Raw genomic sequence first — 25,561 nt, 5'->3', positions numbered from 1 at the left:
GTCGGTGACAGTATAAAACTTGAGTTCGCAGTGTATTGGGCTGTTGAGGAAAACCGACGCTTGAAAATCGCCTATTTCTTATGGAATGGGCAAATTAAATCCCAGGAGACTACGTGCTTATTTAACAATTTCGTGGCTATGCCTTGAATTAAGGTCTTGTGACCCGTGGAAAACCGTCCTTGTTTTCTATCACTTTTTATCATAGAGAGGAATTTAGAGGACCCACAATTGCTTAAGAGGCGGCATTTCATACCTATAAAATCGTTGATGTTTTCAACGGCGGCTAGCCATCGCCATGAGAATCATTGCAATTTATTAGAAGACAGAAGTGATTGACGGGCTGCAAGGAGGCTGCACTGAAGAGGGCTCAACAGAGCCGGGTCCTATACCACGAAAGCAGCTGTTTCAGTCGGTAAACCTGTGAGAGACACGCCAATCTAAACCTCTGCGAGTGTTTTGCAGCACCGCAAACTTGTCATAGCTCGCCATGACTCCATCGATTTGACGGCTCTCTCCGTCAACAAATCAGCGGTTCTGTGGTCTCAGTTCATCTTCAGCCCACGACCTCTCAATAGACCACCATAGCCACCGGCTAACCACTCACCAGGAGGCTGACCCGGCGACCAGCAGTCGCAACGGTTCGGTTTCCAATCGGTCACCTCCGGTAGGTGCAGAACACTGCGCTCGGGGTCACGCTGGAGCGTCTTGGGTTTGTGAGTGGAGTGGATGTGGATGGTAGTGGAAACGGCATGACCAGTGATGACATACAGGTGTTCATTCCGTGTTCAGCATGCAAAAGTCCACTGGGCAACCGCCGTCGGTAAACGGACAGCTCCTTCGAGACTTATCCATCGATGGCTCATTATCTAAACATAACAACATGAATCACTCTTATTTATCACGTCGCAGACGGAGGCATTAGATCACTTCTCAGCCCACGAAAAGAGAAGCCGGGCGCGGCTGACTACTACCGCTACTCACGAGATCACGCTGGACACCACGGACATAGTCGTGAGTCGTGACATTCCCTACGAAGGGGAAGGGTGGCGGGGCGTCCCGGACCGGGCGGATGGGGGTGCACGGTCCGCGCTGGTGACAGCTGCAGCGCGGGAGCGCCCGGAGGTCGGTGGCAGCGGAAAGACGGGACAGGGCCGGGTCATCGGGAACGGACTCTAGACCAGGTGTGGCTAGTTTACAGGACCACATGGGAGGTGGGAACCACAGGGAGCAACATAAAAGGTCGCGGCGGGACGGAACAATAGGCGAAGGATCTTGGGACAAGACGACAGGGCTGGCCCACACAGGACCAAGATCAGGTCAGCAAGAAACGAGACCAGAAACACGGACCATGGGTTATAATCCTTTGTCTGGACCGCAGAAAAGGATCATAGAACCGAGGATTATACAGACCGGGGCAAGGTAGGAGCCGAGCAGCAAATCCCCGAGGACCTTATACACCACCGCCAGCAGCTCTTTTCCGCAAGCAGCCTCGGTCTCCAACTCAGTTCCGCTCGGGTTGGCCGCGCTGGAACCGTCTGAGCCAGTGCAGCGGACCTCGCCCGGTCCCTCCCCGGACGGTTGCAGCGACTTTATAGGCGCACCCTGACCACCGACGGCGAATTAAAGTGGCCAGGTCAGAGCGGTCTGCCGGCCTTAGCGGACTGGGCCGACGTCAGAACGATCCTCTTGCCCAGTCACGTCCACGTATTCATCTGCGTCCGGGCTCAGAGCGGGTCCAGGAAGCTGTGCTCCATAATTTATCAGTAAAACTCGCCTAACACTAGCCGGAGTGTGGCTGGTAGAGCATAGCAGATCAAAAGAGAAACTAACCAGCGGCGCCGACTTCCTGGCAGCAACGGTAAATTAGCGATAATGTTGAATTTAGTAGCCATGGTCAAGGAAACTAGAAATCGGGCATGGCCTGCAATGCCTCCAACCGGGCTTGCCGCTTTCCAGCCGATTTGCATCTATCATAATTGACCTGTGCTATAGACCCACTTGACCTAAACTATCCCCCCTCCCAAATAAGCTATACCGATTTCAACTGCCTCACAACTTGCAAAACCACAAGCAAACACTAGCCGTTTTCACGACGGGCTATCCGGCGAGTGCATCTAATTTGACCAAATCTGCACCTTATCTCTTTTATAGCAAACATCTTTATTTTATGAGTTTATTTCAGTGTTTTAATCGATGATATTCTCTGATAATATGACAAAGCAGGCATATAAGCGATTGGTGCAACCCTAGCTGATATAGCTACTAAGAGACACACTGAACCTAATTTGACCAAATCTGCACCTAATCTGCACCAAATGTGCACCAAATGTGTACCAGATTGTCGTCGTGAAAACGGCTATTACACCGTCTCTATGCTGACCTATGTACATTGTCTTGTCTAACAAGCCAGAAAGATCACAACCGATCCGACCTATCCTGTCCCCATTCACCACCTGTTAGACACTGCCGAACTCTTTATTGCCCTGACCGAGCTGACCGCCGATGGTAACCCAGGGTCGCGGGTCTGATCGGCACGGAGCACCGGGACAGGCCCGGAGAGGGAGCGGCCAACCCAAACACGGGTCACGGGTGCCCACACTGCACTGGCCGGTCGACTGGCCGCGCGAGGAGCTGGGTGCGCTCGGCCCGACTCGGCAGCCAGTAGCTCGATCCGAGGCCTCTTGCACCAAACTACCTAGCTAGGTAAAATCGAAAAACCGGTTTCAGAATAAGCTCATCTAGCGGTGGTAAATTTGTTTGCAATAGCCCAATACATAATCCTACATGTGCTTGCAAAATTTTGCATGCAAATTGTTACATTTTAGACTTGGACTGGGTATACGATGCAAAATAATCCAAGCATTGGTGCAAGAGGATTTTGGCGCAAGAGGCCTCCGGTCAGGTACTGACGGGGTCAGAGGGTTCTCCTGTGTAGATACAGTCGTGGAGGTGCTCTGCACAGGCGCCTGACGATACAAGCTTCACTCTCGGGATGGACCTTGTTGATCGCGCTCAAGTTGCATCACATTTAGCATAGTTAAGATAGCATGGAAACGTTGAACCGTGACGATCCACCACCCCTTATACTCTCCAGCTTGGTATCAGTTTAGCCATAGCCCTTTGTATCATGTATGCCTCGGTATACCTATACCTACAGTAGGCGCCTGTACAGAGGTCTATGGTTCCGCGCGCAAGGGCTTGCGAGTTGCGTTATGACACTGAGTTGCTTATTTGCAGCTTATCCTCCCCCAGGAGAAGTCCAAATTTGTGATCAATGCCTAAATCCAACATAGCTCAATATCCACCCTGGGCATTCAGAAAATATTGTCCAGTTTCACCTCCCAGCCAGATTCAGCGTCTAGCCCTAGAACATGGTTCAACGCTCAGCCCTGCACCACGAATAACTGTCCCGCGTCAGCGCAGTTCAGCGCTCCGATCCAGTCGGGTTCAACGTCCGGCGCGGGCCCCGTTTCGCAGCTCGGCCCGGAAGCCGTCGTCGGCGATGAGTTGCTGACGGCTACTTGGAAGGCGGCATAACCGACAGCGGCGACACACGACGAACGACGGAGGCGGAGCGACGGAGGCGACGGGAGCGACTGTGGAGTGTGGACAGCGGACAAGGAATGGCTGTGGATTGTGGAATGTGGATAGAAACTAAGGTACAGCAGACAGATAACAAACCAAGGATAGCCGACAGTGGACATCCAACAGTGGACAGCGGGTGCCGGCAGCCGGACGGTGAGCAATGGACGGCAGCGGCGGCAGAACGCGCAGCAGACGAGGTGAGGGCGGGCGCCGGGCGGTGCGGTGGGCGGCAGCGGCGCGGGCGGCGGACCGTTGGCTGCAGCCGGCCGGCTGTTGACCGTCGCAGCCCACCTGGGATTTCCGGTCCGGTCCAGTGCACCCCAGTCCGGCCTCGGCTCAGTCCGATCCGGTCTGGCCGCGGGTACCGGCGGCCGCGGCGGCCCTGGTAGGAGGAAGTTCGTCCGACACCACTTCTGTCCACGCCAGTCAGTGGAAAGGACTGCGTAGAATGACATAGAACAACGACGGCTTTCACTTGGGGAACTACATAAGACTCGGAAAGGTCTAGAGATTTGGTTCACGGAATCTTACAGCCACAGGGCAGCTCTTTCCAAGAATATCTCGTAGTAGGACTCTTGCAAGCTCTCAACAATCATCCAGAGGCGACTATGACATCACGCAGCCAAGACGCGCAGACTGACGGCCGCCGACCGGGCTGACAGTGACGTAACGAAGCGTGACGCGGTGACGAGCCGGCGTGACGTGGCCGGTGTTGGGCGAGACGGGACGGCGGGCACCGGCCGATCCGTCGGCGGACCGGATGGATAACTGCGTCGGTCTGGTACTGCGACGCAGCCAGCTTGGGGCGATGATTGAAGAGAGAGGATGAGTGAAGTTTCACTGTTCTTCGATTGTGGGCAGAAGGCTGAGAGTCCAGGATATAGAATAACGGGAAAGAGGCTATGTGCTTTGTGTGGATAAATCGCCCAGTTTCGTGACGTCGTGGTGAGCGCGTGCCGTGTCGCGAGTGCCGCCCGGGCGGCCAGCCACATAGACCGCCAGAGGTTAGCGTGTGGTTATGTTGGACAAACATTACCAGTTGACCGTGCTGACTGCAGGGAGCCAGTGAATGACCTGATGTAAACCACCGCTGCTGTAAGCGAAGTAGGTGGTATCAGCTCCACTTGTGGCAGCGATGGCCCAAGCCCGTGCCCTGGGGGAGGATGGAAGATCGGCGGGGTGGAGGGTCTACTGGAGGGGCGGATGGGTCGACTGGAGGGGCGGAGGGTCGACCGGAGGGGCGGAGGAGCGTGATGAGTGGGCGCCGGCCCCGAGGAGGACTGGTCACGAAACAGCAACGGTCAAAGGTCACCGCCGACGAGCTGGAACCGCTGGGTCAGCGGGTCGACGACGAGCGGTCTGTGCACGCGACCGGTGTCACAATGACAAACTGACACAAACTGACACAAATGACGTAACGACACTCGTCCGGTTCCAACGCCGCCACCACTGATATTGATGCGCAGAGCCAACAAGGGGCCAATTCGGGTCATTCGAGAACCTGGCTCGGCACCGCTTTGACGCTAAAAAGATAGGCGATTACGATTCACCGACGGCTTCTTTGCGGGACGAATGAAGAACTCTGTCAACATATTGGGAGCTGATAGCGATTCGGGGCGATATTTTGCCGGGGTCGTTCCGCAGCTACTGATGGAGCGGGTCGGAGATTAAATCAAAATGACGGCGATCGGGTCACTTTGTCTTGGTGGCTGATGCTTTATGCCTGCCTTACGTCTCGGACGGGAGCGAGGTCGGTCGTGGCGCCAGAGGGCCAGTTTAGCCGCGATAACGTGTCGCTGACGCTGTGGGATGATGGATTGTTGATAGGTGAAACGAACAGAATGAGTCGGAGTCGGGGTGGATAACGAAAAGAGCAGGAGAAGCTCTGAGGTAGGGAAAGGGGCCACAAAAAGGCAAGCGATCAGGTCTTTCTTAAAGGCAATGTATGGTGAGAGGTTTCTAATGATCATTCCCAACCATTCTGGTGGTCACTGAAGGGCTTTATTAAAAAAAAAGCAGAAACTGGCTTCACGAAAACAGTGTTTTATAACACGTATCCCACGATTAAAGAATGAAATAGCAATATATCATCATTAAAGGGAGATAATGAGCTTTCTTTTTTCTTAAATAAAAATTACTCGACATCTATACTATTTCTACTGTAGTATCTATAAAATATGAAAATTTCCTAGCACATTTTCGTATGTGAAAAAGGTTTTTATTTTTGCAAAAAAGAAGCAGTACTTGCAGTACTTGTAACACCCACCGAAATGCGTTGTCCTTCTCTATAAAAAAGTCGCAGTATATGGCGCTTTTGTTTCAAACAGCGACGCTTGGGTTTTTGTTTGTTATCGCCTTGTCGTTGCTTGGTTGTAAGGATTCTAATTTGAATTAGAGTTAATTCGGTTTAGAATTAATTAGATTCTAATTCGGGGGTACATAGTGCCTACTCTTCTTTGTTTCCAAGTATTATTTTGCGCCACAAATGAACGGCAAGCGCCAGAAACGCAGCCAAATCTTGCGATTGCGACTACGAAATTCATTATTTTGGCCTCAGAGCCTGAAGCGAAAAATACAAGCATATTTATTTCAAAAAGACTTCAGGTTTGTCGAACGGTGTTATGAGAATTTTGATAACAGTACTGCATAAGTTTTTCAGTGATGCCGCAAAAGTGTTGTATCTATCTTCTTTTATTGTGCAGTCGGCGGGACCGATTCAAAATTGAGTCGTTGCTACTAAAATAGCAGCATATGGCGACAGATGATGAACAGGAAAAATAGTTGCGTAAATTTAGACATAAACCACCCCAAACCATGAATATCTTTTGAAGGCACTATAGACGACCATTAACTAACTAAATGTAATGAATACGCTCATTTTACAAAATTACATGCAAGTACCAAAAAGTGATGTAAGTACTTATTCAACGGTCATTTTCAGCGCTCCCCGCTAACGTGACTTCAAGTTGAGATATTTGCGGCAAGGTACCGAATTGAGCAAAATGGTTTTAATTTACATTATAACTTGTTGTGTTTTGTCAGAAAATGGTCCTAACTCAGATTTTGTGGAAAAAGGTCATAATCTCCCTTTAAAGGATGTCCACAAGAAATACTGGCCAAAAGTAAACTACCGCGATATAGGATTTCCACCTTTAATCAACATCTGCCGGGTACCTACTATGCTGGGAAGCCACTGTTCGTGCAGCGTTTCCACAGCTGGGGGCTCAGCGGTCGGTCCGAGTTGGTCTGACGTAGAACAGCGGATCACCAGCCAAGGGGAGCAGCCATTCCGGAGCGCACCGCCGCCGCCTGTCGAGCTCAAACTTCGCAGACAGGTCGGTCTCACGGGGAGTGATTCAGCCTACGGATAACTCGAGAATGCACATGATTTATTTTAAACATTCCGGCCTGGCTGACTATCACAGGTCACGTAGGTATTTAAAATTAGTACCTAAAAGTTTCTCATTCTCGTAGAAGTTTCACTTACTTTGTGTGAGTTTCGTTTTCTTGAGCTATTTAAGTCATCTGAGCAATCATGAATTATGTATCGCTATATAATTCCGTGCAGAATACTCCATGAAATGGGTAGAAACTGCCTTGTGCCGGAAACAAGACTCTTTTTGTTTGTAGCCGTCTGCTATTTTGTCTTGCAGCATTGCCGTTCTATCGAAGACCTGATCAAGGTATGCTTATTTTTTTTTTCAAAATTAAAGCCGACACTGCTCCAGCAAAATTGCAACTTCTAAAGATGACCGCGTCTTTTCGAGTAAACACAGTGTCATAACCAGTGTCAAGCTCAGCCGTCTGACATACCTATACATGAGAGACGGTGCTCACGGAATTCGATATAGATCCGATATTAATACAGAGAATCCTAGTCCAACGACGTATTTTGTTTAGAGAGATTACGAAAACGCAAGTCAGTCTTCATTTGACCTCATCGTACCATGTACTGCGGTAAATTTCATTTCCTGGTAGATGTGCTCCTTTGTATAAGCGCATTCCGGTTGAGTGGAAAACATGTCTCAGTAGCTCAACAAGTGGGGTTGCCTCTATCTAAAAAGTTCCAAGCCAAGATCGAATGACCACGATTAGGTGCTTTTACTTCTGCAGAAAGGTAATGCAGCGGTATTTTACCTCGTTCATGTGTGTAATATTGCACATCAGTGGGCTGTTTGTAGAGGGTATCACAAGTTCGCGCCCACGCCTCGATGGAACCAATCAGAGCTGCTGAGTAAACATTGCAAGTGGTGCCAAAATAGCGGCCGTTCAGAGGGAAACTGGCCTGAAAACGGCTTGGATGTTCGGAAAAGACCTGTGGTGTCAAAGAGTTTACCCAGACAGTCACAGGGAGGGTCATAGGCCGATGATCTAAGGGGTCGCAGGAAGATGACTCAGTCCATCACCAAAACATGACTCAGAAGTCTCTGAGACATCGGGTCCCGATGCTTTTGCTCGTTACAATGACAGACCGATCTATCAGTGAGTGTCAGCGGCAGTGACCGTTCATCATTACTGCGTCTCAGAGAGGATCAATCTATTCGCGTACCCACCCCCGTCGATATCGATACTGTCTGACACTTCCGTCTCATCTGTGCTCACTTGAGCTCCGTTCGCTGCCGTCCACCACGCTTGCCCAACATGTTTTCGACCGCTCGAAGGGCCTCGTGCAGGCACCGCAGGGCACAGAGCGCAAGCACCAACTACACACAGGCGCCCGCAGCTGCACCACCCGCCGGAGCCCACAGACGAGACAGATCAACACGGCGAGGAGCCGCGCTGACGCGACGGATCAACACGTCCGCGGGGCGCCGGGTGAGCTGGGATGGCAGATGAGGCGCCGACGGGGTGCCAGAAAGGCGTCACTGGACGGGTGGGCGACCGGCGGGCGGAGACACGGCAGGGTGAAGTGTCAGAGCTCAGAGCCCAGATAGGATGGAAACGTCCCCTGGGCTTCCCAGGTCCATTCCATATGTCACTGTTGTGACATTACTAAATTGTGACGTTAAGCGACACGATGTGACAAGACGTGATGAAGACGTAGTTTGATTTTAATGTGACATGATGACGTGACAAAATGACGTGATGATGTTAGTGAAAATACAATAAATGCCACGTCAGGTGACATCAGGGATATAGCAGACAGGATTCGATGACCCGCAATCCCGGTCTGTCGTCGCCGTTGTAGACCGCCCCACCGTTCTGACTGACGGAGACGGGGAACCGGGGCCGGTAAGCAGTGACTCACTGCTGTCTGGCGGTGCGACGCAGCCACGGCACAGCTGTGGATGCCTCAGATCGAGCACACACCTGCAGTGTCACCGCAAAGACTGTCTGCAGGCTCGTACTCGGTGACACCGGACCATTCGCCACGGTTTCCGAGTTGGAATTCACCGAAGGTGTCTTCATAGGTCGTAGCTCAGACTCAGACCCATGGGTGTATCAGATCCATTCCCAAAGCTTATGGAAATACCTACATATTCAGCAAAGGAATTACATGCTGCCAAATAATTTTACATCGAATGGTCAGGTCTTAATTATATCATTCATTCCCAATCATATGGTTCCTTCCTCCCTATTAATTAGCTGTTTTGTTTCGCCATTACATTCATTGGCCGGTGGCCCATGAGCTCCACACTTTCCACCAGCCCCTCATCCCCGTGTGACTGCCGTGTTTGCGCCGCGCGCAGCGCGGAGCTCCCACGCACCGCGCCATCCACGGCACCACCAGCCGGTCGGCGCGCCTCGCGGCCTTGCGTCATCCACCGCACGTCCCGGTCGACCTGTCCCGCACATTATGCAAGTCCGGTCCGGGACCCGTCGGCGCCGCCAGCCGGTGCTGGGCGGCGGCGGAGGCGGCGAGGGCGGTGCGCCAGGGGTGTCGACCTCGGCCCGAGGGCAGAGAAGGGTGCTCCGGTACCGTGACGCGCTCTAACGGGAACAGGTGTAACGGGTGACAACGGATGGCAGTGGTGCTAACTGGGGTGAAACAACGTCGACATGGTTGCAGGCACGGGACAGAAACACGGGGGCAGACAGATGATGTAAGGGCTGGCGGTGAGTGTCAAATATGTAGCGTGACAGCGGTAGCACTCGACCGCTTCTGTTGTCACGACATAGGCTAATACGACATCTGGCTACATAACTCTGGTTGTATCAGAAAACCTACACCTCACCTCAACGAGAACGACCAGAAATTCAATCCCAAATCTTTCACCAGTTCATCCGTATCAGTTCATTCCCTTCCATTCCGCCCATCCATCTCTGACGATTTACTTCGTCTCGGACACCAATCCGGTTTCTCCTCTCCACTGCTCCGGCTCCTCGTCCGCCGCCGACGGCCGGCGAGTCTGCTGCGTGTGGCCGCACTCAGATCGATGGTGGAAAAACGTCCCGCTCGCCGACCGCAGTAGGAAGTCGGCCCGATAGAGGAGCGCGCGCGTACCGGATGTCAACTGTAAGTGACGCCACCTCACCGCTCTGGCAAAGGCGCCACGGCAGTGGGCTCGCTCACATGGGGAATAATTGAACTGCAGACTAAAGCCTGCGCCGATTGGGTAGAATAGCTGACTAATTATCATTTGATTGGTTAGAAGAAATGAAAGAATGGAGAGCATGTAGGTAGTACGTGCTATCGAACTCGACACACCTGCCGTGTTACAAACAACATATCTGACTGGGTTGATAAGCCTCCAATCGCCTCATCGATATGCCACGTTTGTAGCTCGGCGTCTACGTTTGGCAGGGCGTCGGGGTTTTTACGATAGACACACCGATAGCAGCGAGTGTGAGACGCCGCTCGGGGGTCGTTCCCGTGCCCGACCACCGTGGAGCGGCGCCCCAGGAGGTCGGTGATCATGTTGACTAAGTGTCGACAGTGTTGGTGGGGGAGAGGTCGAGTGCATGGTGTTATTCGGGTCCTTTCCATACTACCGGAGATTCTTCCGGTACAGATAATACGCTGTCGTCACGAGATTCAGGCGTTCAGAGACTAGCACGTCACGCCTCAACATGCCATGACGTCACGGCAGCTGGACGTGACGTCACGGCCGCCGGACGTGGCCTCAGCAGGCCGCGCAGAAGGATCAACACATCAGATGTGAGGCCGAAACAAGTCGGCCACAGAGCGGCGCCCGCCCACGCGTGCCAACTTCGCACGGCAGCCTCCACACTTCAAAAGTCGGGCCACACCGACCGTGTCCGCCGGGGAGGGGGAGAGGTACGGGGCGGGGCACACCACGGGGTGCTGGACTGACCTGTTGCTGAGCAGCCGTGGGCACCACCTCCGCCGACAGCGCCTCTCTCTTCTTGGTGGTGGCAGAGGAGATTCGGTAGCTGTGCACGTTGGTGACGCACGTGGTGCTGGTGCACGTGGTGACGTAGTGCATGCCGGTGATTGTGACGTCCCGACCGGCGACAAGCAGGTCCACCTCCTCGAGACCGTCCTTGGTGAGTGCCGGTCCGATCGGCTCTACGTCCTCCAGCACGGCGGGCTCGTCTTTCTCGGCTGGCGGCGGCGTGGCCACGCGGCGCGGACGGCGCGGCCGCTTGGCACGCTTCACCGGCTGCAGGGCGGTCTCACCCACCGGTACCAAAGCGAGCGCGTCGGCGTCGCGGCGGCGCTTCGGCTCTGGCGAGTAGCTGGCTGACATGATGGCCGAGGCGTTCAGGCTAGCGATCCGTTTCCTCACCACCATTTCCGGGAACGGCATCTCACCGATCTCCGCCCGCTTCCGTTTCGGCTTGTTCTTCGCGTCAGATTTTTTGGTCGAACCCTTGTCTTTGCGTTTCTTGGAGGACTTGGCTTGTTTGTCACGCTGCTTGTCCTTCGGTTTGTCTTCTTCTTGCTCACTCTCAGTATCGCTATCATCTTCTTGATCGGTATCGTCGTGTTTTGATTCACGCTTTTCAGGGCGTTTCTCTTCCTTTTTCTTCTTCTTCGGTGGCCGCTTTTCTGTCGGTTTCTTTTTATTGACCGCCTTGCCTTTGGTTTCTGTCGCGGTGTCGGACTTATCGGTCTGTGATTTGGCCGCCGCAGACTCCTGTGACGATGACGTCTGAGCGGAGCTCGAGACAGACGCCGGCGGCGGATGCGCCTTCGGCATGCTCTCATTCTCCAACATACACTGTGTCATCGCCGAGGCATTCAGACTGGCCACCCGCCGACTCGGCTGGGACATCAGGATTTTGTGGATCTCCTCATCTCGGCGGCGCTGCGCTTCCGCCTTCTTCTTGGCGAGACGGCGGGCCGCGGCCGCCGCGCTCTTGGCCGCACTCTTCGTCGCCAGAGCCTTGGCTGTACCACCCTTCCGTCGCGCGTCGCCGGAACTCGTCTGTTTCCGGCGCTCGGCCACTTTGGTACTCAGCAGCTCATTGTCGCTCGAGTCAGAGCGGCGGCCCGCGTCCGACTCGGACGAGTGCGCGGCCGCTTTCTGGGTCAGCGGCCCGCTCTCGCCGGACGCGCCGTGGGCTTTTTTGCCGGCGCTCTTGGAGTCCAGTTTGGATGTGGCCGGCTTGGGGCGAGGCTTGCCGGCGGGCCGCGGCTTCTTGCCGGCGCCAGCTGGTCCGGCGGCGGCGACACGGGCGCCAGGTGCGGCCGGGCGCGGCCGATCCGCCTTCCCGGCCGCCGGATGGTCGCCCGGCCGCTCGCCGCCTGTCGCCGCCGCCGCCGCTTTGGACGGCGCAGACTTTTTGGCAGCGGGCTTGCTGGACCCGGACGATTTCTTCTGCGCGGGTTTGTCCTTTGCTGATTGCGTCTTGCTGCCTGCCTTCGATGAGGACTTTTTGGTGACGCTTTCAGACGAGGCGGAGCGTTGACCGGAGGACGGCGAGGCGGTTCTGACACCGTCCTTCGCCGCCGCCTTCGGCTTTGTCTTGCTAGACTGCTTCTCCTTCGCACCGACACTTCCCGCCACTGGTTTCCCCTTTTTGACCGTTTTACCACCCACCACCACCTTTTTAGCCATCACTTTCTTAAGCTTGGCCTCCTTCGCCGTGGCCTTCTTCACCGATTTCGCGGCCGCGGCGGGGGCGGGGCCGGCGGGCGCTCCGGAGCTCCCCTTCTTTCCTCCCGCCTCCCCCGGCTTCCGATCTGTTTTCACCTTCGCCTTCATCACCACCACTCGTCACTCGCACACGCGCGCACGATCACTGGCACATTTGCCGGCTGGCTCGGGCGCCCGGTTTCTCGCACGGGCGAACGGAGGACCACACGCGGTGGAGGTCCGACTCGCACTGAGCGGCTGCGCTCGATACGCCAGAGCGGCGGCGGCAGCGGCGGCGGCGGGGCGCAGTCAGCTGGCGCCGCCGCCGCGTGCCGCCACCTGTACGACGACGGACGGCCGGGCGGCGGCGGCGGCGACGGCGGCGGCGGCGGCACGCGCTCCCGACCCGACCAGTGGACTGTCCGCCCCGCTCACAGGGAACGAGCAGGCGTCACCGACAGCTTATGTTCGTGATTGATTTGTCAGTTTGAGTTACACGTCGGCTGGGCCACTGAATTGAGAAAACATTTACGAAGTTTTTGCTAAGCGCTGTTGCAATGTTCATAGTGCGACATGAAGAATGCAGCAAGCGAAGTGCGTAGTGCGCCATTTTTTCCTGTGCATCGAATACACAGAAGCAGTCCGAGCGCTTGCCTTCCTCTCTGGCTCTTAGTCTTGTGTTCAGTTTTTCTTAATTCGGAGTCTCAGACTCGTTTCAGCTTTTATATCTTATTTCTCGGTTTGAGTAGATTCAGCTTGGATATGTGTTTGATTAAGGAAGAAAACATTCGCTAGTCGCTACAGTGACTGACGGCAAAGCTCAATTACAAGTGCGGGATTTTTTGTTTGTTATGCTTAGAAAGAAGAGCCCTATAGGTACTAAAAAAACAACTCACCTGTGAGCTAACTTGTCCCGTACGATTCTGTCCTATCTGCCGCAACTGTAATCAGGATCCAGACTCACCCAAAGTGAAGTTGACCGTTATGCTGAGTGCAAGAGGAAAGGAAACGGAAAGTGTCCGTGTCCTGGCTACCAAACCACAGTCCACACTGAATGCTGTTTACAGGGAACAATGAAACGAGTATCATTGATTCTCGATCCACATCAACACGCAAACGTATTTTTCAATCCATGTTCCATTGTGTGACGAAGTTGGTTTACGGTTGCCTGTTATACGGAATTCGCCGCTGACAAGCTTTTAATGTGCCATATTGGCTCACAAAATGGCGTTTCAGTGCTCTTGTCTTCAAAATCATAATCAAGCTGCATGTGCAAAGTCTGATGATAGCATACATGGAAATATTTAACCCGCGCCCAGATGGGGTCCGCCGAGCAACGCGGTCTGATGGGGGGGCCATTTTGGCCCCCCCTCAGATCTCGAGAACCACGCAACATAGCGACAAGCGGTAAACGGTGTTGGATAGCCCCAGCGGGGAACTACCTTGTGACCCAATTTCATTGACCTCGGTCAAACCGATGACGTCACAGGTCAGGTCAAAGGTCGAATTTTCACCGTTTACAGGCATTTCAAGAAATGCGTTGTAAAATCGAGTAAAATGCATTTCATTGAAAATCATCGATGGAGAAATGTTCTTCAAACACATATTTTGCTATTTGAGGTCACTGATACCAGGTCAGGTCACAGAGGTCAGGTCACTGGGGGGTCACAATATGAAAGTGTCGTGTGATACATGTTTTATGGTCCATTTTACATGACAAATGCGATTATGTGGGTCAGACAGACTTTAGGGCCAGCTTAGGTCACGTTTTGGTCAAGGTCAGGTCAAGGTCAGGTCAAGGTCAGGTCAAATTAGGTCAAATTTCAAAGTTGATATTTTTGCATAAAATGGGTATCGATTCGATGCAGCTCGTCACGGGGAGTTCAATGGTGGTCTCCGTTTTGCGCTACGAGGTCTAGAATTGCTTAAAATTGAGTTCAAAAATTTGACGTCATCAATTTTTAACAGTTTTTTCGCTATAACTTGGCCAAAAAAAGAGGTATCGATCTAAAATTTGGTATGTATATCGAAGAGCGCAGGGACTATCACATATATTCCGGTTTTTTTTCGAAATTCGAAAAAATTTTGGAAATTTTTTGAGTTTTTCTAAAAAAATCAATTTTTTTATTTTTGGGGGTCAAAATCCCAAAATTTCGAAAATCCGAGATAGCAGTTTTGTAGCACCGTCTTTTCTCTACACAACCACATAAAGAACTTTAAAATTGCTTGTTAACTGTAGAATTGGTGAGCGTTTCAAGATGTCATGTTTTTTGCTCATTTTTGCTCGAACATGACCTCAGTTTGACCTCAATAACTCCTGACCTGAGGTGACCTGTGACTTGAAATTTTGTGTGAAGGTGTCAAATTGATGCCCGGTAAGGTACCCAAAATTTGGCGGCGCTGCGCGCCGCCGTTTTCTCGCTATTTAAGAAAAACCACAGGGGGGCCAAAATGGCCCCCCCATCAGGGCGCGGGTTAAGCGAGCTCGCAGTCGCCATGTTACATTGCCTAGGTATTATCTCGCAGTGGCGTTTGGTATACCTACTCGTATTCCTAGGCAGCTGCCTTGCATGACCAAAAACCAAAGCCATTGATAGCATGCTGCTGGTGTGAATAATTGTCTCCCATGACGCCCAGTGGATGGCAGTGAAATAGAGCGCCTGAAGATATACTGTGCCGGAAGACATACAACAATAAAACAATGCTCCACGGAGCGCAGAGAACCTATCCATTTTACATTCCCAAGGCAATCATCAGTATTCAGTAAATATACATACCTCTTAGAGAATGCCGGACACACAGATCCAGCACTATGAAAAGCTTTAGACGTTTGGTAGCATTAATTTTATTAATTTATGAATGCGTGACTGCACCATACCTAGATCTAAGATCAGCTAGTACCAACCAAATGGCTGGTTTGGGATAGACAATAGATCCAGAGACAGACGAGCAACACATATCTTTAGTCTGTATTTCGTGGGCGATGGGGTGCAGCTCAGTAACAGACCACAGTTCTGGCACAAGGAGTCACGGAGAAAGTCGCCCGCCTCGCGCTGTTACGGACGGCCGCGAGGCGGTGGTGTGGGCAGGGAAAGCAAACACACCTGCCTACGCTGGATGGCCCTGTTCATCGCTCTAACAGCCATCCGATCCCGCCTTCCGAGTTCCAAGTTCCGGACACTTCTTTCTGACCAATGGTTCCTGGCTCCTGACTGTGGCTCCTGGAACCTGTTTTCTAACCACTCATTGGCTCCTGGCTCATATCCTGTTCTTGCCTCCTGGACCCTACTTCCTGACCCTTTTGCTCATGGCTCCTGATTTTAACTCCTGGACCCTACTTCCTGACCATTGGCTGCTATAGCCCCTTCTTCATGACCAATGGTTCCTTATAGCTTTAGCTCATCGACCCTTATTTCTGACCAATGGCTCCTGATTCCGGCTCCGCACCCGCCTCTAGCTCGGCAGCTAGTAACCGAACTGTGAACGTTGGCAATGGGAAGGGGCGTACTCCAGCACTCTCAACAACCACCCCTGGGTCCACAGCCTCGCCCCACCCGGGGCCGACAGCCGGTCGGCGGTTGTGAGAATACGAGTCGTGCGCTCGGCCCGCGCGCGCCCCGTTTGTTTTGATTCACGTTGTGTTTGCTCCAGCGGCCGTTTTTACGGCGGTGGCACTGTTACTGGCACGCTAACGATTCGCAGGAAGCGGGGGCCGAGCCGCACCGCCCCGCAGATGTCGGGTGCTGCCGCCCAGCGAAGTAGTTATGTGGGTGGGATCGCTCGGGTCTAAGAAGGACGATTAGTTTGAGAATCAGTTAACTGCCGCCTGCCGCTAATTATCATTAAACATGGGCCGTGGTTCAGAATTAATTTTTTCAATGCGAACAGAGGCCTCTTGCACCAAAATCCTCTTGCACCAATGCTTGGATTATTTTGCATCGTATACCCAGTCCAAGTCTCAAATGTAACAATTTGCGTGCCAAATTTAGCAAGCACATGTAGGATTATGTATTGGGCTATTGCAAACAAATTTACCACCGTTAGATTGGCTTATTCTGAAACCGGTTTTTCGATTTCACCTAGCTAGGTAGTTTGGTGCAAGAGGCCTCAGGTAAGAAAATAGCTACAATGACCGGACAAGTTATGCGTATGCACTATGCAGCTTGAGTGCTTACTACATAACAGTATAGTTAATGCAACCTTCCATATACAATAAGAATGTTTTGCAACAAATTGTTCAAAAATGCGTTTAAGATGTCCATTGTCATCATTGCTGAAGCGGAAGTAGATTGCATGATTGTGGACAAATAAGGCAACGGTTTCTTCCATAATTTGAAAGTTAAGTAGTCTCGCGAGTTTTAACGGTAGGTTTTGCACCTAGTAAGTTTAATGTAGGTACTTCAGGCTATATCTTCGTAGTCTTAAGTTTTTAACCCTCGCCCCGCTGGGGGGGGGGGGGGGGTGGCAATTTGGCCCCCCTGTGGTTTTTCCCAAATAGCAAGAAAACCCTTTCCGGGCATCCATTTGACACCTTCACACCAAATTTCAAGTCTTAGGTCACCTTAGGTCAGGAGTTATTAAGGTCAAACTGAGGTCATGTTCGAGCAAAAATGAGCAAAAAACATGAAATCGTGAAACGCTTACAAAAGCTACAGTTACCAAGCGATTTCAAAGTTCTTTATATGGTATTGGTCATGTAGACAAAATATAGCGCTACAAAACTGCTATCTCGGATTTTCAAATTTTTTGGGTTTTGGCCCCCCAAAAAATCAAAAAATTGATTTTTTTAGCAAAACTCAAAAACATCAAAAAAATCCGAATTTCGAAAAAAGGAATATATGTGATAGTCATTGCGCTTTTCTATAGACATACCAAATTTTAGATCGATTCCTCCTTCTTTGGCCAAGTTATAGCGAAACAACTGTTCAAAATTGATGACGTCATATTTTAAACTCAATTTTTAGCAATTCTAGACCACGTAGCGGCGCAAAACAAAAACCCTCATTGAACTCCCCGTGACGAGCTGCATCGAATCATGACCCATTTTATGCAAAAATATCAACTTTGAAATTTGACCTAATTTGACCTGACCTTGACCTGACCTTGACCTGACCTTGACCTGACCTTGACCTGACCTTGACCTGACCTTGACCTGACCTTGACCTGACCTTGACCTGACCTTGACCGAAACATAATCTGAACTGACCCTAAAGACTGCCTGACCCACATAATCGTATTTGGCATGTAAAATGGACCATAAAACATGCATCACATGATATTTTCATAGTGTGACCCTCAGTGACCTGACACCTCTGTGACCTGACCTGGTATCAGTGACCTCAAATAACAAAGTATGTGTTTGACGAACATTTCTTTATCGATGATGTTCAATGAAATGCATTTTACTCGATTTTACAACGCATTTCTTGAAATGCCTGTAAACGGTGAAAATTCGACATTTGACCTGACCTGTGACGTCATCGGTTTGACCTAGATCAACGAATTTGGGTCACAAGGTAGTTCCCTGATGAAGCTATCCAACACCGTTTACCGCTTGTCGCTATGTTGCGTGGTTCTCGAGATCTTGGGGGGGGCAAATTGCCCCCCCCCCCCAGCAGGGCGCGTTGGTCGGCAGACCCCAGCGGGGCGCGGGTTAAGCGTTGAAGATGTGATCGACTTGTTGGGTAACAAGCCGGCCATGATCGTGTAAGATAGCTTCATCGTAGATCGATTAGTTTCTGAGATATAACTGGAAATGTAAAAGTGCAAAACCTACCGCTTAATCTCGCGAGAGCCGTACCTAATAACTAGTTAGGTATCTATTATCCCACTGACATATTCCAAAATCACTGATGACGTTATTACAAAATTATGACAGAGCCGCCCGTGTATTAGGATGGTGTATTAGCCTTTTCTCTGGTTCGTGTGCGCGCTTTCAATCGACTCTCGTTTATGATTGGTCAAACTGTGTGTTTGTATACATACGTATAAGCGTTGCTGGTTCTGGTCATTATGCGATTATGATATAAGCTTTCTTCATTGTTTGGACAATTCCTTGACATTCACGTACCTAATTGAACAAAACTACGAAACGAGTACCCAGTCACCTTGAAAAAAGAAACGCAGACTGACTAAAATCGACAAAATAGTGTATCTAGAACCGAGGACGGACGAACCCCTGGCTGGGCGACGACTATAGGAAGGATAGTGTGCTAGGACCGGTCTTGGCAGAACGCGGCAGACCGTAACATCGTTAATTGCCGTTTTGCTTGTTTTTAATTATCTCTCTTGGTGTCTTTGTCTCACTCGAGGCATCTCCAAATGTGACAGTTTCCATTTAGCATTGCCACATCTTTATTTGCATGGTGTGGACTGTGGAGTGTATTTTACTCGACACAATGCAGCTCGGGAAAATTTAATTTGTTTCGCCTCTTATTGAGAGTCAGACCGCAGACAGGCTCCGTTAAACCGCGACCGGACAGAGGGTCAACTTAAGTGCCATAGGTATAGTCGACTACAGAATGATGTTCCACTGCTCAGTAGCTATCAGTTGACCGGAGCGCTAAGTTGTGCCGTTTATCACGCAATTAAGCGTGTCGATTGTGAGTATTGGGACAAAGCTCAGCCCGTGTGATGCGACACAGCCTACCACTCCAGGCAAATAATTGCCTGTGAAAAGTGGAACATCATTCTGTAGTCGACTTTACATCTAACTTTGTCCATTGGATACTCTTCAGACCAAATACGTTTAACGCTATGATAAATCTGGTCACATGATAACATGACCTTGAGATCAAGATGAAATCCAATCGATACATTTTCCCCGCAGCTCATATCCCACTGCATAACGGTAAAAAGAAAAGAACATTCGCTATTATGCCAGTACGAATATAGCACACCGCTATTATCTCTTGTTCTGACCTTGACTTGTTGACCGACGCGTCATGGTGCTTGGGACGTAATGCTCCGCGTCCTTTCATCCGCCTGCACACCCCGCACACGATGGGGCTCGGAGTCGACTGCCAGCGGTCACTCTAGCACTATTGGTCAACGCCGCTCAGCCGCCTGCGGTGGTAAGTCACGTGTAGGGTCACGTGGGTGTACTCCGGTACAGCCCACCTAACCCAGTATGTTGACCGTCTGGGTAATAGCTGATCGATGAGATGCACCAGAGAATCCCTGACGAATAACGTGCAGGCTACACCGAGCATGGGAATCTAACATCGTTCATCAGGGACTGTGTGAAACGTTTTTAGGTTGAAGTGTTTGTACTGATAAATACTATATAGGTAGTGTTGAATTCGCACTGCAGATCTTTCAGATTGTCTTTTTTCCAATAAACTGTCGATTTCGGGTTGTCAATTTCCACATAAATATCATTCCGTTTCGTTGATCAAGTTGTATATTTCCATAGCTTGAAGAACGATGCGTTTAACTTATTCCTTCGTTCAAGTGTTGTAGTAAATGCAAAAGTATCAACTCGTTGATCACTGAGTTACGACCATCGTGAGCCAGTTCGGACACGGGTAGGGTAACCTGTCGGCTGAGCTCGTTGTGGACATCAGTGACCAGCCAGAGGAGCTGCCACCCGGACTGAGGGTCTAATTACCATTCAGGTCACACGTTCTGTTGGTAACCATGCCCTGCTATCCCCGGTCTCCGCGCACACGGTGCGGTGACAGGAGGAACACCTGAGTCCGGTGGGCGGTGTACTGACATCAGGGGGATTGTTGGGCTGTTTAGGGTTTGGTGGACAAGTCATTCATGATACGATATGGGCTAGGGCAGTGCAAGTTTCAAAAGTTATTCTTGTCTGCTGAGACCTTGAAATAATGTGTGGACCTGTGTGTGGTAAGTACTCGACAGCATGGTAAATGTCAGATAAAGCCTGACGTGAAACATGCTATTGAGCTTAAAACGTCGTTATCGCTGAGATTGTTGGTGTCTTGCTCTTTAGTGGCTTCGCTTGAGCTGCATCGGATAGTCACTACTGCAGTTAGAACAGAAGCTCTTGGCTTTCGCATCAGAAGACAAGAATAGCCAGGCAACACTGCTTTTGTTTCCTACCCACCGATCGACCGACCGAAAAACAGACAGACAAACAAACAGACAGACAGACAGACAGACAGACAGACAGACAAACAGACAGACAGACACACCAACGGACCGATAGACGGACAGACCGACAGACCGACTGACTGTGACAGACCGACAGACAGACAGACAGACAAACAGACCGACAAGTCGGCAGATTGACAGGGAAACGGACCAACAGACTGACAGAGAGAGCCTGACAGAGACACAGACAGACAGACAGACAGACAGACAGACAGACAGACAGACAGACAGACAGACAGACGGACAGACAGACAGACAGACCAACGGACCGAGACCGACAGACCGACAGACCGACAAACCGACAGACCGACAGACCGACTGACTGTGACAGACCGACAGACAGACAGACAGACAGACAGACAGACAAACAGACCGACAAGTCGGCAGGTTGACAGAGAAACGGACCAACAGACTGACAGAGAGAGCCTGACAGAGACACAGACAGACAGACAGACATACAGACAGACAGACAGACAGATAGACAGACCAACGGACCGATAGACCGACAGACCGACAAGCCGACAGACGGACAAACGGACAGACGGGCAGATGGACAGAGGGACGGACCGACAGACAGACAGACAGACAGACAGACAGACAGACAGACAGACAGACAGACAGACAGACAGACAGACAGACAGACAGACAGACAGACAGACAGACAGACAGACAGACTGACTGACTGACAGACAGACTGCCAGACTGACAGACTGACGACTGACAGACTGACGACTGACAGACTGACAAACTGACAGACTGACAGGCTGACAGACTGACAGACTGACAGACTGACAGACTGACAGACTGACAGACTGACAGACTGACAGACTGACAGACTGACAGACTGACCGGCAGACCGACAGACCGACAGACAGACGGACAGACGGACAGAGGGACAGACTGACAGTCCAAAAGACCGACTGACAGGCTGACAGACCCCATCTACGACCCTCTCATCCACCGCCCACCTTGCCCTGTTCACTCACCGAGTTAGGCCATTGACTGTTACTAGCGCTCAGGCTCAGATAGAGGCCTGGATGAAAGGATTACCGTAATGGTGATAGGCACGGGAGAGGAGACTGAACAGGGAACCAGTGGAGTGGGTGGAACTTGATACAGGTCCCCAGAGAGGAGGGTTCGTATTTTGATAAAAACAGGGGCAGATATAAAGAAACAAAATGCTTGGAAGGTACGACATCGATGTGATCGATGTGAACCAGTGACAAAAAGGTTTCTCTCTAGTCTCTACTTCTCTCTGGCTGTATGTCTGTCCATCTGTCTGTCTGTCTGTCTGTCTGTCTGTCTGTCTGTCTGTCTGTTTTTTTTTCTTTCTCTCTCTCTCTCTCTCTCTCTCTCTCTCTCTCTCTCTCTCTCTCTCTCTCTCTCTCTCTCTCTCTCTCTCTCTCTCTCTCTCTCTCTCTCTCTCACTCTCTCGCTCTGCTCAATTCATATCACAATGTGCATCTGCAATCTGAACTCTACACACTTCAGCACTTTGTAACGGTTGACTCTATGCCTCTTCTGCTCATTCATCAATGCATCATTGACGCAGATTTAATGCGAAGAAACAATGCCACCAGTTAGCAGCAATTATGGCACAATTGATCGAATGAACGAGCAAATGACAGATTAAATGCTTCAGACGGTAAATCCTCACCAAACAATGCGGCAGTCCGCACAAGAACTCCGGTAGGTAGGATACAAAAGGCCTAATTACACTTAAGTGGGAAAGACCCATCGGCAGACCCCGCTGAGGTCTAGTAGGACCCAAGTATATAGATTGAACACACTGGAACAGTATAGAGACTGGCAGATAGGGGTGCACTGTTCTGGCTATCGGGGCAACCAATCCATCTCGTATCGATTGTGTAATAAAAGAGGAACAAGCGAGTTGCGACATTCTCATAGTTTTAATGTGTCGTTGGTTTGCTTAATAAGATATTCCCATGCATGGGTGTTTACCAACAAAGCGAAAGATAGTAAAACACAGAGAGATCAATAGCAACATTGCTAAATGATTACGTGCGCAGACCAATGAGCATCCAATGTTGATTGTCGACCAGTCGACCTATCTGGATCGGTAATTTCCCCGTTAGTATAAAGATACCAACCATATAGCATGCCCGTACCGGTGGCAAACTCGATTGGAGCGCAATCAGTGCCTAGAATGTTTGTGTTGATGGGTCATCAGTGGGTAATAGCCCGACTCCGGTAGAAACCCCTTTTCACCCCCACCACCACCATTAGCCCATCGAAACTCACACGGGCTACCATCTCGGACACTGCACTGGCGAGAAGAGAAAGGTAGTTCCCAGAGCTCCCCGGCAGCTGAAAATCCCACCTTTGTCGATCGGTCGGTCGGGAGTGCAGTCAGCGCCCACTCAGGGTGGCAGAGATTCGATTTGTATCTGCCGGAGCTGCCAGCTGCACGCTGACTTCTGTGGTGGATCGGACTAAGGTCACGCGGAAGCTGCCACGATTTCACGACTCGATGAGCCGTGCTCTCTCGTGGTACGGACGCCGTCGTGGAGCATTTGTACGCCGGAAATGAAATAGTGAGAGGCAGCGAGGCGTTTCATGATACAAATGAGGTAGACGACAACATCAAGATATTTGCAGGAAGATGGTTTACGTGTTGACCCAATGGCCGTTGATTTGTGCGCTATGCTTGGTAGGGTTTCTGCGTTTAGCCCAATTATTTTCCTCTCAAAAAGCGGAAATATGGTCAAACCAGTATCGGGTTCGATTACTGACAAAATAATAAGAAAGTATTTGCGGAAATCTGACTGCATCATCGCATCATCATCTGTGGCGTCATCTACTTTATGTAACATCAGTTACTTTATTCAAAACTAGACTTACCTATGTACCTAGTTATTTGGCCTGTTGGTGGTCAAAACACACATCCCGCTTTGCCAAACTGTTACCTGTCTTCCAGTCAATCAGTAGGCGTACCGACCGGTAGTTACCTCGTGGTATGAAACCGCTACACGGCTCGGGAGGCTGTAAACCGGCACATTTGGGTCGCAGGTCAGACAGTTTACGATGTGAAAGGTGAATTGTAGAGACGACGGAAGTTTATAGTGGTGTCGGTTGTTTGTAGACATCACCGCTGCTTGAATTTAATAATGTTTTGCAAGGATCAAACTGTATAATCACATGTGAGTTAGGCATACCTAACTTTAGGTTATCTGAACATTAGAAGGGTTATGAATTAGGTTAGGTAACGCATGGAAGCGAATCTTGCTATGTTTTCAGTCACCGCTCTCTGCCACATATTTACATGACTTTGTGACTGCATATGCAATAAGATAATAGATAATTCATTATTTATTGCTTTGTAATCACTTTATCTCGAGCGCTCCTCATCTGCAGTGACCACTGACCAGCCAGTAAATCCAACCTATGCCGCTCGCTCCGCTCCAATGCACGGCACCGGACCGCTCGCCGTTCCCAGGCCGGCAGACGTTAGCGGCGTGTGGCCCACAGAGCGGCGTCGGCTGCAGGTCAATAGGTCGGTGTGCGGCGACCCGAGTGGCTTGTTACCGCTGTCGGGCCGGGGCGCACCCCCTCCCCCCCCCCCCCGTATCCCCGGAGAAGTGACCCCACTGACCGGGATGATGTCGATGGAAATACAACAGGAACTCTGGGCTACAGTTACGACCGCAGAAGCCGTGCACACGAAATTTATGTCGGGAAGGTGGTTTTAAACGGTTTGTAGAAAATAGCATGGGAAGCGCAGATGAACTGGATCTGATGTAAATATTACATCAAATAAGTTTAGGAAATTAGATCACACTCGTTATTTCAATGTTTGACACCGATTTATAGGCGACGCCTTTCAGTGGATCGGGTCGCAACTGACCTTGATCGCAGCAGGCATACCGTTCGCCAAGTGTCTATACTTATCCATACATTACTAAACAGTTGAATATAGTGGGATGGGATAGAGTTATCACTCAGGAACATGTTTGTCATGCCTGCACTATCTCTTTGTGAATGTCATAAGTACCAAGTCTGTGTACTTGACGAGCGGATAAGATAGGAAGCAAGTTCCGGCACAAACAAAGACAGACATAAAAAATCGCACAACACTGGGAAAAGATTCCAGTGGCTAGCACTGTCGCCGTCGCACGCGGCTCACTACACGAGCACGAAGTAGCACACCACATTGCACCAGCTCGCGGTGCATCGCGTGACAAACCAGCCACCACCGCGCCGCGTGCAATGTTGCGCAACAGGGACGAAATCGGTGTGTTTTCGAGCCGTGGCACTCACTGCAACTGGCAGGAAGAGGAAAGGATCCTTGACAGTGGCGAACCCAGGATATGTCTGTGCGACGAGGGGGGGGGGGTGACAAATGCCATCGAGTTGAGGCTCGTGACTTAGTAAACGTGATCAATTAATAACCAACTTAATTCCACATTCACAGCACAAGTGGCTCAATGTTGGATCATTGCAATTGTGGCTTTCCGTTTGTTTTTTTTTTCTTCATGCAACAAAACACTGCTAAATTCCAATCGTTGTCAACATGTGAATGATTTCAAGCTTAAAAGGAATTCGTAAGTATACACACCATAAGCATACCATTCTCACACCCTTCCAACACAAAAGTCACAACTCACAAACAAGGGATGAATTGTATAGAATATATTATGTAATCGATCCTTCCGGCGCTGTTGTTTTCATTTGATTCGTGTTTCAGAAAGAGCATACTGAAGCATCGAATTAAACTGACAGCCAGCCGCGAGAAGTTTTGTTTCCGCTTGAACAAGCGTCAAAGCAGCCAATGAATTATCCACCAGATCTCGGCCACAATAAATAGCACTAAAATCTGCGAGTCGCGCGTCCCAAACGATGTGTCAGCTGCTTCT

At 50.6% G+C, this 25,561-nt stretch overlaps 1 protein-coding gene across 1 annotated transcript in view; it reads right to left on the bottom strand.

The window, feature by feature from the left end:
- The window catches only part of LOC122386820 (actin cytoskeleton-regulatory complex protein PAN1-like), a gene marked incomplete at its 3' end in the record, with an annotated part of 88,905 nt that extends 76,090 nt beyond the window's left edge, over positions 1-12,815 (bottom strand). Inside the window, exon 1 of the mRNA XM_043376461.1 lies at positions 10,842-12,815. Within this exon, the coding sequence (XP_043232396.1) occupies positions 10,842-12,698 (1,857 nt within the window). The remainder of the gene's footprint in view (positions 1-10,841) is intronic.
- Between the last annotated feature and the right edge of the window lie 12,746 nt (positions 12,816-25,561).

The sequence above is a fragment of the Amphibalanus amphitrite genome, unplaced genomic scaffold (assembly GCF_019059575.1).
Source record: "Amphibalanus amphitrite isolate SeventyFive unplaced genomic scaffold, NRLGWU_Aamphi_draft 000263F_arrow, whole genome shotgun sequence".
NCBI classification, from domain to species: Eukaryota; Metazoa; Arthropoda; class Thecostraca; order Balanomorpha; family Balanidae; genus Amphibalanus; species Amphibalanus amphitrite.
This window is presented reverse-complemented; position numbering and strand designations above follow the sequence as displayed.